General features: G+C 34.8%; 1 protein-coding gene across 1 annotated transcript in view; it reads right to left on the reverse strand.

Moving 5' to 3' along the window:
* Positions 1-15592: 15592 nt before the first annotated feature.
* Positions 15593-18321, reverse strand: part of LOC144965241 (MMS19 nucleotide excision repair protein homolog) — a 42986-nt gene continuing 40257 nt past the window's right edge. The window contains exon 26 of the mRNA XM_078900376.1: positions 15593-17839. Coding sequence (XP_078756502.1) covers positions 17806-17839 — 34 coding nt within the window. The 3' untranslated portion in view covers positions 15593-17805. The remainder of the gene's footprint in view (positions 17840-18321) is intronic.

Raw genomic sequence — 18321 nt, forward strand, 5'->3', positions numbered from 1 at the left:
AATCTTGATAAAAATTTCAAAAAGTATGCAGTTGCAGAAAACAGTTTTTATTTTTTTTAAATTGTCCCTTGCGGTCTTGAAAGTTGCTGCCGTCGGAATGCCTTTTATGTTTTGGCAGAAAACTAAACTTCAATGTATTGATTAATAAGGACCCATAACTTTTGAAAACTTCTAAAACTTAAACATGAGGGTCCGTTGCAGATTTAGTTTTAAGAATTATGACAAGTTATTTCAATCGATTAATACAATGAAGTTAAAATTTCGGGGCCAAAATTAAAAAACGTGCACAGTAAATACGGTACAAGTCAACCGGACACCTAAAACTTGGAGAATGAAAGAACAATAGAGTACTCTAAATAATGTCCATATTTACAAACTAACTTGGATAGTTGTTTTGTTTTTGTTGTTGTCGTTGTTGTTGTTGTTGTTGTTGCTGTTGTTGTTGTTGTTGTTATTGGGTGTTTTCCTTCTTTTTTTATTTTTTTTTTCTTCTTTTTTTTCTGCTAGTGTGTGTGTGTGTGTGTTTTGTTTTGTTTTCAATCAGAAGCAAACCTGAGTTAGCTGACGGAATGGCGCTAGATAGACAGGGCTCGAGGTTTAGTACTAAACAAAGACTTGATTCTGATGACACAGAAGTTTCACAGGTTTCGTCCTGTAACTTATAGCCATCTTGTAATACACAATCTTTATGAATGTGTTTCCGACAAAATATTTCAAAACGGTCTAGGAAAAAGCGTTCAAACTAAACCTCGGAACTTTTTGGAGTACGCTCATGGAAATAAAATTTGAACCATTTAGATATGCATGAATAATTTATTCTCAGTTTAGATTTTGGTTTCTATATTTGTCTTTTTTTCATACTTTAAATCGAAATGAAATAAGAAAAGTCCATGGTTTTAAAATAAAAATTTCAAAATGTCTATTTATTACGTTTTAAGTCTTGATGTATGCTAGAACTTTCAATTTGTTGTCCTTCTTCGTTGATTACACATTTTTACAAACGTCGTTAACTCATTTTTTTTTAAATTTCACCCTGCATATAAGAGTTTCTGTCGGTGTTATATTTCCGATGATTTATTTCATTTCTTACCATACACAATTCACTGCCTACTTGTGTGGTCTAGCGGTATGATACTCGCCTTTGGATCAGAAGGTCCTGAGTTTGAGTCCCGAGTCCTTGGGAAAGGCTCTTTACCCACATTCTGTCCTCGTGATCAGGTTTAAAATGAGTACCTGGCCGTAAACAGCTTTTTCTCTGTCCGCAAACAGGCGTCATGTCTCGTCCTACAGTATTAAGTGTTGCTGATGTCTGGGACCCCTTGTAAAGCTTTAAGCACCTTTAGTGGATATTGCGCTATATAACAGCTCAAGTTTTTGTGGATTTTTTTCTTCATACAATCATTTAATTTTCTAGTAATATTCCATTCATTTGCTTTGGTAGAAACCCAACGTGTACTTATTTGCAGGTCTGATAACCCAAAATTGTTATGGTCTCATTGTTTGTAATGGAAATACTCTCAAACTAACGCAAAATATATTCCATTACAACAATGTTAAAACAGGCCCATAATTCGGCCATCAGACCTGCTAATGAGTGCACGTATCAGCAAACCGTAATGATTCCATGTACATAATTAATGTTAATTGTAATTGAATGTGAATATTCGTAATCTTGTAATTTAACAATAAAAGTATAGATATTGTAATCTTTCTCTGAATATCTTGTGTCAATCTGCTTGTCTACAGTTCGCATAATTAGTCAAGTCGTGTCTTCTATTTTTAGGCAGAACATCAACATTTGCCGTTCAATGTCATTTTTTCAATGTGGCCTGAAAATATTTGTTTCATACATCGATTGAATAAGATTATCTGGGACTTGTCGAAAAGTCTTAAACATCGGCTAGGTGGCCTTGTAGAATGGAACTCGCCTTGGGATCGGAAGGTCCTGGGTTCGAGCTCCGTTCTGAGTGGTGCATACTTGAGTCCTTGGAAAAGCCTCTTTACTCACATTTTCTTACCGTATTCAGGTGTAAAATGAGTACCTGATCATTAATACCGTTGGAAAAAAATGTGTAATATCGCCAAACAGGCGTCAGGTCTCGTCCAACATGTAACGTGTCACTGTTTACCATGACCTTTTGTAAAGCGCTTTGAGCACGGTTAAAGGATATTGCGCTCTACAAAACTCAGATTGTTTTTTGTTTTTTGTTTTTTTGGGGGGGGGGGGTTGTGTGTGTGTGTGGGGGGGTTGTTTTGGTCTAAGCGCCAATAATCGATGCAAGACAACCTTGTTATGGTTTTATTGTTGTAATGGAAATACTCTCAAACCAACGCAAAATATTCTCCCTTATAACAATGTTAAAACGAGCCCATAATTGCGTCCGGTTATCAGACCTGCAAATATATTCACGTCAATGCAAGGGTATACAGGTTGCCCCCGATGTGGATATATTTGCAGGTCTGAAAACCCAATTCATTAAGGCTCATTGTTGTAATGGAAATCTCCAAAATATTGTCCATTAAAACAATGTTAAACTATGCCCATCATTGCGTTCGGATGTCAGACATGATGATATATGTACACGTCGGTTGCCCCTAGATGTGCATAAAACGTGTGAAAGGGCCAATATAAAGAACATCTATTCAGATTTGAATTGTATTTGTTTAATTAATTATAAAGAACAATGTTCGTAACAATTTTCACAATCTTACTTCTAATGTGACGTACTTGAAACGTTATAATGTCGGGGTGAACCAGAATCAGAACCAGAAGCGGAAAAACAAATGTATACCGTTGAAGAAAACGGTATACGTTTGTTTTTTCCGGTTTTTAGTGTATATCGCACTTTAAGAAACCGAAATCCGTTGTCCTCAAAAAATACATAAACTTAACTCGGGTTTCATATTATTCACTATAAATTAAATTTTCAGCATCGCATGTCACCTCGACATTATACCGATTTGAGATGGTTGGTTAAAAATGCAATTTTATTTCCAGTTGCATCTACAAACCACATAACTGATGCCAAGTCAGAAAAAAGCAAGTATTTAAAATTTTGGTCAGAAAGCTCGTCCTTTAAATGTCGATCGACCAAAATGATCCTCGTCTTGTCATTAACTCTCAAACCTGGGACTTCAGTAAAGCCCCACGTTTGAGAGTTCTTGACAAGATAAGGGGTAATTTTAGTCGATCAATATTAGCTGAAGTCCCAAGTTTGAAAGATGTTGACAAGATAAGGGTCCGTTTAATCGATCGATATTTAAAGGGCAAGTTTTATGGTCAACATTTTAAATTCGTGTCTTTTCAGAGTACGGCAAATAAATTGATGCTATCAGATAATTCCGTTCGAAGGCGGATGCGTCCAACTGTTCGAAAAAAAAAAAGATTATTAACGTTAAAAATAATATGGCTTCTTCTACTCTATTCTATCAACCTCTCACACCATAGAAAATCATTAAGGGTTACATTGGTCTAAGACATTTAGATTTAAATAGACAATAGTTCGTAAAAATAAAATATTCAAATTGATGTAAAGAGAATATAATCACAAACTATCGTATATAAACAAAAGCTCAAGTTAATGCATAAATAATGACTTAACTTTTCTATATTTGTCGATCATAAGTATCATTTTTAAAAAAAAGAAACAACAAAAAATACAACACTGCCAATCATATTGAATAAAACTGTATTAATCTATTACGCTTGAAGAACATGTGTACAGGACCAACACATCCTTTGATCAGCATGTAATATAATGTATCAACCCTGGGGGGGGGGGGGGGGAACGCCCAATACAGACTTGATTGAAAGCAGGCAAGGTGTCAGTTGATTGAGAAGCGAAAGGCTTCGGAATTGAATCAAGTTATTCTTTCATGCAACACTATTAACATCAAAAGTGTGTCTTGCTTAGGTTTTGTCACGACATACATTTTCAGTTGCAGTTATTAGGCAATGTTATTCATTGTTTGTATGTATACTGTCATACTTTCCTCCATTTTTTTGAATTGATAATATTAATACTGACACTTGAATAGAGGGAAACAGATCAATAAAGATCAAATATTGATAGCACTGAAGTCTGCTATACCTTTGAATTTTAATATCATTATTAAATCTCCTTCAATTACATTTCATTGACTATGAGTCCAAATGTATAATTATCTCAGCAGCTATGTTTGTATAGAATTCATGAAGACCTTTAGAATAACCCTCTTCACCTCAACGAATGGCATAAAGAACTGACGCAGTAAAATTTGCTTTCACAAGTCGCCTATTGAATTCAACTTTCTAAACTTATGAATACAATAAGTTATGCGAGAAATTGAATTCTGCAGTTAATTGCGTTGACAGATTGGCTTTATGTATTGGTAGATAAATCATCAGTATAGAAGGAACCGCTAACACCCAAGCTTATCACACGGAGTAATGTAATACTTGTATTTCAACAGATAGAGTTCGGACTAGAAACGAATGATACGATATCGTTGTTAATAATGAACCACTTATTTATGAAGACAGATTTGATTTTTTTAAAGATAAAGGTAAAATATAAAATTCCTATTATTCAACACCAAGGAGAATTTACTTTTCTTTTAGACCTATATTCTATTCCAAGAGAAGACGAACAACCAACGCATCATCCTCAGTTTAGCGCCACAAATTGAGCAAGGGCGAGGAGAAGGGGGGCGAAGTGGCCGAGTGGTTAAGGCATTGCACTGTGATCCGGATGACCCAGCTCGAGCCCCGCTTCAGACACTTTCGTTTTGTTTTTTTCCTTGAGCAAGATCGTTAACCCCCAATTTGCTCACTTGGACAACATGGGTGATTCCTGTTGACATCAGACATCTTGTTTGATGAGTTAGCTATATTTTTTCGTGGAATGCCTAGGCGACGATATCTTATGATATCGTGGCGCAAAAGGCATAATTGATTTGAATTGAAGGAGAATTTACTTTTCTTTTAGGTCTCTATTCTACTCCAAGAGAAGACGAACAACCAACGCATCATCCTCAGTTTAGCGCCACAAATTGAGCAAGGGCGAGGAGACTCAGTCAGGACCACAGAGCCCGGCAGGAACTCGAACTTTATACCTTCTGGGTATGAAGCAAAGATCATATCGCTATGCTACACTGTTGCCCCCCCCCCCCCCCTATTATGTCAGAGTGAACATAATGCCTAAATTTGAATTGAAAACTTAACTTGTATAACTTAGTTCAATGAAATGCCTTTAATCAGGAGATTGGCTTTTGATTATTAACCAGTTAACTGCTGTACTCTGAAAAACCATGTATTGAAACATTTGGCCAAAAATCTCAGTCCTTCAAATATCGATCGATTTAGATTACCCTCATTTTTGCAACAAACAACAACAACAAAAAACATTTAAAATATAATTTAAAAATCAAACCAGGAACCTCACAAGAGGTTTCCGGTGTGAGTGTTTTTGGCAAGTTTAAATCGATCGATATTTGAAGGACCGAGTTTTCTGGCCAAATTTTAAAATACGTGGCTTCCAGAGAACGACAGTAAACTGGTTAAACATGGAAAATAATTTAATTTGTTCTAATTCTATTCATTTTCACGTTAAACTCAAAATCGTTTCCATATAATTCATTCCGACATTGTACCAAATGGGTCAGAAGTGCCCTTTTTATTATTACAAGCACATTTTGTATGTTTTATTTTTTCTTATAGAACTCGTCATTTACGCCGTTATACTTTTACACCTGTGTCGAGTGCGTTTTTGTCTAAAAAGCGATCCACCCTAACTTCATAATGAAGAGGGCAACACTTTTGTTTTTATTTTTGGACAAATAACTTTTATTTCAAATATCTACCAATTAAAATGAAACCCAACTTTGAAGAGAACACCCTACAAACCTACTCCACTTTCGAAGGCGCCATGCAATTTTTGATTGAAAAAAAAAAGAAAGAAAAAATGAAATAGAGAATTTAGTTTAGTCACCATCAAAAACATATTATGCTTTGAAGTTCCCGACAGCTTAAGTGGTGGAACCGCTAGCCGGTGGAGTACTTGTTTAACATGCAACCATACAAGTCTCGAATATGCGTAGAGCCGGTTATATTTCTTAGTAAGCAACTGTTTCTATTTAAAGCGACAAGAACTCCGTTAATCTTCGATTCCATAGACCTTTTGGCTAGGAATGACAACTTTGTTTCATTACTTTGTTTTAGTAAATGTATGCAAATGACAGGACATCGATTTCTTGTATGTTTTATCGATATTGATTTTGATTCTTTAAAAACTGAAATCAAAATAAATCATTCATAGCGGACAATAATATTATAACGAAGGCACGTTGATCGTTGATCGTTGTCAGTTTTTACGGCTCAACAAGTTCGAGTGTGTCAGTGTCACCATTTTATTGATTGATTCTTTCGTCGTCGTCCCCCCCCCCCCCCCTTCCCCGCCCTTTCGATCCCCCGACTTTCCCTAGCAAAATCTGCTGTACACTGACAAAAGATTTTTATTCCTTTTCTGTCCAGAAAAGATATTATAGATGGTCATCAACGTGACCAAAAATCTCAATCCTGAAAGTTCAAAGAGGTCAAAGATTTCAAACTGCTTCACAGGTTGGAAGTCATATGAATCGATCGATATTCAAAGTAAATGTCTTAGCCAATTTTTTTCTAAATGTCGTTTCTCAGTGCACGACAAATGTAATCAAATGTTATACCACACGGGGAGCCATTCCACCCGCCAAGCAAACAATAATAATGTCCTCCATTAAAAATCAAACCATTTTTATACTTACCAGATAATATAATTGTTAATGACGAAAAAAAATGCGAATATCTTTTACATTGTGAGAATAAAAGAAAATTATAAATACCGAATGTATTCATTCCTTGCTCTCTTTTCTTTGTCACTGGACTCCAATTATTAGATGAATGAATCACAATTTTGTTATATTTAAAATTCTCTTATACGCAAACATATTAAAACATAATAATACTTAAATTTTATTTCAAACAAATGCTTTTGTTGAAATGAAAATGTAAGCAATGAGAATAATTAATTGTATTATAATTGATGATTGAAAAAAAATTATAATAGATGAATTAGAATATATAAATAGAGAAAATATATAAAATTTACTCTATTCATCCAAAAGGGATATCAATTTTAAGATCTTGTCCAAGGGAAGAATAATATAACTCCGATATCAGCCACTGAGAAGCAAATTGATAACAATACTTTCTTTACAATTGGGCGACATGATTTGTCAACTTCAAACAGCACGGCGGGAGTAATCGAACTTGTTACCTTCTGACATCTGACTACATAGCAATGGCCATATCGTTATGCAGTGATGATGATGGTGGTGATGGTGATATATAATAATGGTAATTATGATGATGATGACGATGATAATAATAATAATATTAATAATAATAATAATAATAATAATAATAATAATAATAATAATAATAATAATAATAATAATAATAATAATAATAATAATAATAATAGCAATGATAATGATGATGATGATGGTGATGATGATGATGATGATGATGATGATGATGATGATGATATATGATGATTCAAACACTCGTCATTTGTATTCATTGCCGAATTCCTTGAGTCATATTATGCCAACGGGCAGTTAGGGTATCTATGTGTGCATGGGCATAATATAATGTACACGTCGGTGCTTGGAAATTGTCTTTTAAAGTTTGCTTTTGCCGCTCCAGTCCTGCACTTTGCTATAATGATATTCACACTAAATGTCAATAATAAAGCATTTTGAATGGCAGGTGCTGCCCCTATAATCATAAATTGTCAAGTGAAAGCTTGTTTAGTAATCGTAAGTTCCAAATGTCATGTCACTAGTTTTTCAGAATCGAATCTGCAATATTGCCCTCTGTAATGTAAGGAAATGAATGATAATATAGTACAATGGAATCATGATAAATCCAACCCCGCCGAACCAGAAAGGATTTCTGTTATTAAGGGTTTTACGGCGTTTGCGACACATTTACATCATTCAGCGCCAGTAAAATGTAAGAATGGTGTAAAGTGAAAAAATACTAGAATTACGATTAATGGTGCCCAAGAAAAAGAAAGATAAAGGGGACTGGTTCAAGTTCAAATAGAGAACAGGTGTAGATTCCAAGAGCACAATATCAGTGTTCTTAATTTAAGATCACCTAAAAGTCACATCTAGATACCAGCACGGGAACCCACCAATATGAGTTCACTCAAATACGTACAAAATATATCCAAAAAGAAAACATAATTAGCAATACTGAGATGATTTATATGGAGAAAGGGGGAAAATATTTTGCCAAAACTAATACTAAACATTTGACTGTTTCCCCTTAGATAAGGACTCAGAAAAGAGCCAGGACAAAACCAAGCAATCCCATTCCAAGACAAAACTAGAAAGCAACTCGGAAAACAGATATTATAAGTGGACAGAAGACACAACAAGTGACCTCATGCCCATCATGGAGGTCAAAGGGCCCCACCCATTCCGGTACAGAAAGATTGGTTGACTTTTTCAAAAATCAATAGAATATGCTGAGATAAAGAACAGAAAATTTGGTGTTAACAAGAGGGTTTGAATTTAAGCAGTAGTCGAATTTAAGAGTGTTGACTTTAAGCGAATTCAACTTTATGTCTATGTTAAATATCCTTGTACTGCTTTAACATTCTGGGATCAGAGGGAATAATATGGGAGTCGATAGTGGATATTGCGCTGTATAAAAAGCTCAATTAATTAAGTTAAAGCTCAGTCGACATTTCTCAGCATTCCTTTCATTCCACGTGTCTATTAAATAGTTTTCATGATGATGCTGTTTCATAGAATGGTTGATAAACTTCTCTTTTTTATTTTTTGGATAAGTTAGACTTATATCAACACCACCTGACAACAGTGTATCATACAGTGTGAAACCAAAAGCGATTAGATGGTCTTCATTGTATCGAGTTTGTCAATATATTAACCTTGAATTTATTTTTTCTTTGTGAAGAATTTTATGTGTGTAATGGGTTGGTGTCTTATCTTGTCACAAAGTCAAGTTGGGTGGCTGACAGTTATCCTGGAAACTTCTGGTCCCTATGGTCTTTGGGTAAGGCACTTAACACACATTACCCTGTTTGACTCAGGTGTGAATGAGTACCTAGCTATAATCAGTGACGGATATTGTAAGTTTTAGTATAAAAAGGACGCCTAACAGGCAACTGGTATTGTATGAAATATGGTTCCATAATACCTACCGGGGGCATAAATTAAACATTATAAGGCACATTGAGCATGGTAAATCCGTGAAAAGCGTTATATAAATGTTCATATTTATTTTACTTTTATATCAATTTTTACTTCCATCCGGTAGACAATAAAACGTAGATATCATATAAACAAATGAAAGTTGTTGATTTCGATGTGATGTATTCACGAAATGTAAGTCTATTGACCAGTGTCGGATAAGCTACTTTTAGTAACAGCACATGATACAGTGTTTCCCCAATTGCTTTTGTAAACAAAAAGCGATGCCTGCTCTACGTTGCAAAATATCGGGATTATAATAGTTGAACGGCCCTTAATGTGTCAAAACGAATGTTACTTGGCAATCGGGGTACTGCATGTCGTATCTCTAATAAAGAAATAAGACGTGGCACGAAGCCCTTCAAATAAAATTTATAACGTTCTGTCAATTTGCCATTGTATCCTCTTATTGGATAGATTGAATATACCAAGTAAATTAATAATACTACTGGTTTATTTGTTTGCGGTCACATAAAAACAAAGAAAAAGAAAAAAAGAACAAACAAATCACCCATTATGTAGTCTAGAATCACAACTCTTTTATAACTATATATATATATATATATATATATATATATATATATATATATATATATATATATATATATCCTTTCTTTAAAAAATATAGCCTTGTGTAGAACATTGTGCTTATTTTAGTCAATAAAAAAATTGATACGGCGCACAACTCTACTGAAAGATTTGAAAAATAGAAATGTATTTTTTTACAGATAGATAAACAAATAACTTGATTTCCTTTTATAATTTAAAGTCAGTTTGAAAGTTCGTTAAGTCAAACAGATATCATAAAAAATTTACCGAAGACACTAACATCTCATGGCCACACCCTCAACTCTATCTGTCCAGTAGAGTCCTTACTTCCGTTGTGTTGATTTAGCGGTGATCAGTGTTGTTATGTAGTAGTGTGTTTTCATTGCGTGTCTGTTTATATGTGTACGTGTGTGTGTATGTGCGTGTGTGTGTGTGTTTGGTGTATACATGTGTGTGTGTGTGTTTTGGAATGTGGTTGCGTGGAAGAAAAAAATAAGGGGGGGGGGGGGGGGGGGGGGGTCCATCAAGTAGAGAAATCCCTGAGCAAGGGGGGGGGGGGGAGGGGGTGCGTTTGCTAGGAACTGTCAGATTGGCATTTTTCAGCAAATCGTGGCATTCATAGTGATATAATTCACTTGATCACATGACGGTATTCGGATTTACAGAAATTTTAAACAAGTTTCACCGATTAATAACATCAACTAATATTACTGCTGATATTACTGTCGTTTTTATGCCATCGATGTGATAATTATTGCCCTGGGAAATATTTAGTTAAACGTTTCGGCAAACTGTCAATTGGTTCTGTCTAGCTTCTAGCCCGAACAAACCAAAAGTAGACAGATTCGGTGGCTTGATATTTTTCGCGTCCGCTTCAGATTTTCATTTGACCTCACATAAGTAAAAGGGAGACATTCCGAAAGCTCCTACATCCCCAGTATTCATTCAATTTGTATTGTCACCGTTGATCTTTTGTCAGGCGTTTATTTATTCAATTTGTCATCATATAAAAGCGTTTTAAAAACTCTAGAACAAACCTTGATAGATTTGTGAGTTTAAAATTTCCTAATTTGACCATTGTTTTGATTCTCGGTCGCCATTTTAATTTGTGAAGTATTGAAGGTAGTGCAAAGCACTCCCAAGTAAAGCGTGGTAAAGACTTGCGACTTATTGATATTGATATCTACTGACTGATAAACTAAAATCATGCCGAATAAAGCATGGCACCGACGACAAGCACATCGATTAAAATGTGCATCTAATCGTAATCAAGCTAATCAAGAAAATGATTCTGGCAATATTGAATGAAAATAGTTCTTTCCCCGCGGAATTGCGGGCTTTTTACTAGTATATATATATAAATATATATATATATATATATATATATATATATATATATATATATATATATATATATATATATATATATACGCGCTCGCGCGCGCGTGTGTGTGTTTGTGTATGTGAATATGTATATTTATTGAACACATTTTATTCCATGATTGGTTCATAAGACACACCGCACAAATTCCATACCAAAGAATTTGGACGTAATTGTCAAATTTGATGTGATCTGTCGATCTCTCGAATTGATTTATGACTGTTCCATCGCATTTTCCCCACGAACCATTGATTTTCTAATTAAATATTGAATAGTGAGTCGATCCCTTGCATTTTGAATTTACTCTTTTAACTTTGTTTCTGTGTAAACTACCAATGATCAACTGCTGCAGTCATTGGAAGCCATTCGTCTTTGGAAATAAACCTGTTGAAAATGATGTAACAATATTAGAAGAAATAAAACCTGTTCCAGATTCTATCCCGATCCGTCATTTGTTTTTGAACTCGATGGGGAACTTCTGACACCAGTAACACTATACTGTTAGAACAAGGCGCAAGTTTGGAAACCTTTGACATCATGATTTTAAACGACTTTGGTATAACCAGCATAGATTCTTAACGAAAAAAGCATGTTTTATTTAACTTGGCAAGTATTAACTTAAGGTCATGTTCGTTTTTACTATAAATTTTAATATTCGTATTGAAATAGCGCCATAATTTTTCTCCGTTGTTTTTCTCGCATTGAGAGAGAGAGAGAGAGAGAGAGAGAGAGAGAGAGAGAGAGAGAGAGAGAGAGAGTCGTGCAAAGTGATGTTTCTCTGGTATTCCTCTTCCTACCATAAGTCTTTATACTTTATCATGCAACAAAAACGTGACTTTTATTTGTACATCTCAACCTTCCTGATTGTGGTCTGTGTTTCCTTTTGAAAAATTCACCCTACAGCCTTTTAAATTGATTTTCTGTTTTAAATGTCTAGTTAAAATCACCAGAACCACCACTCAGCTGAAAGAGGAATGTCTCGATTTTAGTCATTTTGAATAACAGGATGTTTTGTTTTGTTTTTGTTTTGTTTTTTTGGCGGGGGTGAGGGGAGGGAGTGTTGAGTTTATTGGGAGGTTGTGTGCTGATATTTTTTTGAAAATATGTTTGTAGGGTTTGTTTTGTTTTCTCTTTTTCGGGGGGGGGGGGACTTCCTTCTGTTTTGTTTTTGGTTTGTTTTTGTTTTTTGTTTTGTTTTTCTTTTATTAGTTTTGTTTGTTTTCTCTACGAGAATGAACACATGTCATTTTAGCTCGTTTCGTGACTTAGTCTCTATGTCTATGGCATGTAAGAATAGTGTAATGGGGGGGGGGAATATATCCTAACTCAATGCAGAAATTTACACGTGTTAAGAAAAACCCAAGTATTAATTGTTATAAACTCACGGAGCACCGCTAGTTTGAAAATAGATAAACCAAATATATGAGGGTTGTCCCCACGATAACCTAGAAAATGGCCATAGATTCAACATTTTTGGGTTGCCTTTAAAAAAAAAATACACAGATCACCTTGATTTCTCCTTTATTTTTCAACTTAATCACCACTGCGGTCAATGCATTCTCTCAGCGTGGGAGAAGATGCCCTGCTTGAAGAAATCGACGTCAAGCGACAGTAGCCAGTCTCGCACTGCCCACACAAGGTCGTCGTCATCGATGAATAGTCCCTGTCAGAAAGCGATTCATTGGTCCGAAAGAATGATAATCAGATGGTGCAAAGTCTGCACTGTGGACCGATTTGTTTTTTGTTTGTTTGTTTTAAACATACTGCGGAGTATAAATCTGTATATTAGTCAAACATCCAACTGAGCCATATGTTGGGCTTCAACTTCAAACATAACTTGGACATATGAAAGATTTTGAGTTCTATGTGGTCTTCATTTTAAGCTTCATACAAGCATAGTGGCTGTAGTCGGTATTAAAAGTTTAACTGTTTACAAATAGCATTCATTCAGAGGAAAAAAACAAACACGAAGCTGAAGCTTACCCCGGTTTCTGTCATGTTAAGCGGGCAATGCGAATTGCTTATTTTCCGTAAGATAAGTCGCCATTCTATTGCAAAGTATTTTTTGCTAGATCCAACACACCCAGCTACCCAATCACAACTGGGTGGATTGATAGGCCAGATATAGATAACCGACCCTACCCGGATTATTTTGACCTTCCCAATAAGGCGTGTTTAATGGGCATTTGTTGATTGCTTTACAGCCATGACAGTGAAGAGTTGGACGAAAAGAGACGTATTGATGTATTCCTCGCAGCTTAAACTTTTGATATAACTCGTCATATATTCTTCCAGGAACTTAATTCAAGTGCCTGTCACAAAGACTCCAAAATATAACGAGTGTCATTGATTAGATATGCAAATCTCGTCAGGTACACTTAACACAATGCCTCAATATTCAAGTGTTTTACTCTATGCTTGCCAAAGTTCAATATACATAATATTAGACAGTTGCTGGCCAGGCTAACAGTCCGTTATGTATACCATTTCCATTTCTACAATCTTTTTAAAGCCATTTTAAGGATCAGAAAAGAAACGGCCCTTGGGGTACGAATGGGTCAAACAAGCAGTCAGTAATAATGGTGGATCAATTAACCAGTTAACCTGCCGTACTCTGGGAAAAAACACATATTTAAAAATTTGGCCAGAAAACTTGTCCTTCAAGTATCGCTCAATTTTAAATGGCCCTCATCTTGGTTTTTGAGTTTATACCGAGATAATAATAATAATAATACATGGCATTTATATAGCGCTTTACCCCGTTGTCACAGGCTCTAAGCGTTTTACAGTGATATAAAACAAAACATATTACAGTGAGACAAGTGTGAAGGAAACGTGATACGAATTCAATTTAACAACAACAAAATATGAAAATAATATTGCAACATTATGACGTAAAAAGATAAAACTTTAAGCGAGATTTGAACGTTGTCAACGAATCCGAGCATCTCACGTGTGATGGGAGAGAGTTCCAAAAATGGGGGGCCGAAAATTGAAAAGACTGAGGGTCATTATTTTTTTTTTTTAATCAATCGATTCTTGAAGACCGAGTTTTCGGGCCAAATTTTTAAATGCGTATTTTTCCAGAGTACGGCAGTTAACTGGTCTTAAAGTGATAGCGCTAAATACTAGAAAAGGTTTTCACTTGAATCAGCACCAGATTCTCCACATACCACATCAGACTGTCTTATGTAAATGGTTGACTTGCTGATGTGGTACGAAGAGAATATGGTTTTGTCTCAAGTGAAAAGTCTCTCTATGAGGCCTTGCTCTGACATTCATGTCACGTAGAAACCAGTGCGTGAATTGGTGTGTGTATGTGTGTGGGGGGGGGGGGGGGGCACAGGTGTGCATTTTTCACTTGAAGTTGAAGATCTCTTTGATTGATGAAATATTCATGACAACCCTTAATGCCTCAATGTAATATATTTTTGTTGTTGAAGTTTCTTCTTATCAATTTAATTGCGTCGAATATTTACAGTGTTCTTTAAATGCTCGTCCTGTGCCATTCACTCGGTGTAGGAGGGAGGTAATTCGATCACCATGAAGGATGCAGTAGGGAACAATGCCTTATCGTCTACAACAGGAACAATAGAATTTTGGCAGCAAACACACAAAGCGTCATGTCCTTCTTATAATAGAGTCTGTATTTGGTAGTATATTATTAGATATATTTATATTGTTACTATAATAAATCATACGGCAGATTTGATTAATTTGACACACGAACATGATCAAAATTAAAACGAGAGACAGTTAAAGTTGGAGTAACTTTCAATCCCTTGTTTTGGTGGACAAGTGGTCTGCTTTGAGGGAATGTAAAACACTCTATCAATTGCTCAGTTCACAACAACAATAAAATGATAATTTTTCCTTTGACTTTAAATGCCCATAGCGCTTGAACTTTTTGACGGATTGCATAACGGTTTGACATTGTTATAAGGAAATGTTAAAACAAATTTGACATACTTGTCAAACGTGAGTGACCTTCCCTTTTTCAACTGACAATAATGAAGTTGATTGATGTCATATTCAGGTGAATGGAAAAAGAGATTGGTCAATAATTATTTCTACAACAACAAAAAAGTAAAATTAAATGCATTTTCTGAAAGGCCAAATATTCCCCTTTTAACTACAAAAATGCTTATTAAAGATATTGTTGAGGAAATCTGACTAACACGAAAAAAAAAAAAACTTGAAGAAAGTCTTCTACAGACCCATTGGATGCGGATTTCTTCTTTTTCTCGCAAAACAAAACTCAGAAAATGAGACAAGAATTGTTTTCTCAAAAAAATTCACTCAGTCCACCCCGTATAATTATAAACTAGATCTTCAAACATAAGAAAACTCAATCAAACAAAATTATATGTAAATGATTTTATTATATGATAATGCATAGTCAAATGGAGTATATTCGTGATACTACATAAGTACTGTCATTGTTTGCAAGAAATGGAAATAAAAAGGGATATCAAAATTCATCAAAAGCAAAGATATGGGGTAATATATACAGGCCTGTAAATGGCTAAGAAGAAGAAGAAGAAGAAGAAGAAGTAGAAGAAGAAGAAGAAGAAGAAGAAGAAGAAGAAGAAGAAGAAGAAGAAGAAGAAGAAGAAGAAGAAGAAGAAGAGGAGGAGGAGGAGGGTGTGCAGTCGTGTGTGAAGGAGGAAAAAGAGAAAAAATTTAACAATCACAGTCTTGAGGAAAGAAAACTTCTGCTGAGAGTAGTCAATCACCTTTCGAAGAAAAATATTTATTTCGCATTCATCATTCCAGTTGACTTTCAACCGGACATCCGGATACAATACAAAGAAAGCGCAGGACCAGAGATTGTCAACCAGAAAAATGTGTGTGTGTCAGTAGCAAAATAGAGAGAAATGGCCCAGTCCGACACAAGTTGTGTGTGTTAGTTGATTACTGACTATGCATGTGTTTGACAACTCGCGAAGCAACAAGACCTGGGGAGAGACACTGTCAGCGAGGAATCAGCAACTGACAGTACATGTGGTCAGCATAGTAGGCAGTGAATACGTGTGGTGCCACATCAGGCGGAGTGTGCAGGGGTGATAATTGACAGGATGGAATGATAATACGTAAACCTAGATGACTGGTTTGTTTTGTCTTTGACACGACAAATAAAAAGTTTTGGGATTTTTTTTAACATCAACTCTCGAAACGGAAAAAAAAAATTTTTTCAAGGCATAAAATAACATTCTTTTATTTTATTTTTTTGTTGGTTCTGTCTTTTGATGTTACGAATATTATTTTCAATTTTTTATCTTTAATGTCAGCACTGAACAGAATTTATCGAGCAAAATCGTCTATCTGAAATCCGACAATTGTCGGAATATTACAGGCCTGTATATAACAAGAAAAATGAAAATATGAAGCAAAATTGTGTATGTAATAAGAGCCTTTATAATAAATTATATAATCTTTCTCTATCATTTTGAACTTTTTTCTGGTCTGTAACTTAATGATGTGCTGGCCACATTAAAAAACAACACAAAACTGAATTATCTTTCTTTCTCATCAGAATGAAAACAAAAACAAAAAAACATATTTTTTAAACTTGAACTTTCATACCACACAATATCTACTAAATGTGCTCAAAGTTTGTTATAAGGAATCCAAAGTCAACAGTAACACTTAACATTATGATGAGACATGACGCCACTATTACATCTTCTTTTGGACAGAGACAACGCTGTTACTCGCCAGGTATTCATTTATACATGAGAGAATGTTATAAAGAGCCTTACCCAAGCACTCAACTTTAGGCTGTCCACAGTAGGACACGAGCCAGTTACTTACAGATCATATTTAAGGCCATATTGTGTTCCTAATACCAATAATAGCAACTGTTGTGAAAATAGTGAAAAAATGAACTTTCTAGGGAAGACAGCTCTGTTAATCAAATGCTTTAAAACGACAATGGTAGAACATGATATTAATAACCCTTTTAAGTGGAACATTTTATTGTAGTCGGTATATTGTCAGCATGATTAAAGTTAAGATTATGCAACGTCACTCTCCTTGTAACTATATATACCACCAATAGCACCAGATGAAACTCATAAAATAATTCTGAATTTTTAACAACAAATTCTAACATTGTCTCAACGTTACACATAAGATTATCACAGATTAAAAATAATATCTAAATAGAAATTTGTTTCTTTTTTTCTTTTAGGAAAGGGGGGGGGAGAGGTTTGACAGCCCATGCAACCATTTACATCCATTTGATACACAACACTATCTAAAACAAGGGCAAAAAGCTAACTAGAATAAGACAAGAGATATAGGGGAATAGACGAAAAATCATACGACTTCCCTGGTCTACAAAGGAAGTTAGGGGCCACAACCTACTCTGAAGAATTTTTTTTAAAGAATAACACATAAAAGAGTAAATGTGCTACTCAGCATTGGGGCATGTTCACAAGAAAACATTATGGAGCAAGCAAGCAATCTTAGGCAATTTTACATAAAGTCTATCCATGCATTCTAATTCAATCTCAATCTTTCGGAGATGGTACAAATGATATCACAAGCACTGAAATACTACTTTCATAGGACTACTTTTCCTTCTCATTGTCTTCAGTAAGTATCCTGTAAAGAATTTTTAAAAAACAACAAACTCATAAAATTGCGTGAATATACAAATTAAGATAATCGTAATGAACCTACCTTAAAGGGGTGCAAACAGTTTTAATGTATCAAAGTTTTAAAACATTCATTGACTTCTTTTTAAAGAACCCAGGTCATAAAAAACAACTCAAATGATAATGGGCCTTGTTTGATAGTCTGCATATATCGCTCTCTTTGTCAATTGAAACAAAACAAAAAGTCAGCGGCATCACAAATAATTTTTAACCAAAAATGTTAGATTATATAATTCATCAATTGAGGAGTAATTCATGTAATGGTACTTTGAAACTTTTAATGACTGAATTGTAAATTCACCTCTTTTTCTTTTATGATGATGGTATGCAGCATTTTAATGTCGGTGAAACGATGTCCATTTATGAATAATATAAGCTTTATCTTATCTTATATCAATAGCAAAATATTTGTAAAATTATTATCATTAT

This window comes from Berghia stephanieae, chromosome 2, assembly GCF_034508935.2.
Source record: "Berghia stephanieae isolate SIO BIC M18660-M18661 chromosome 2, UCSD_Bste_1.3, whole genome shotgun sequence".
In the NCBI taxonomy this organism is placed as follows: Eukaryota; Metazoa; Mollusca; class Gastropoda; order Nudibranchia; family Aeolidiidae; genus Berghia; species Berghia stephanieae.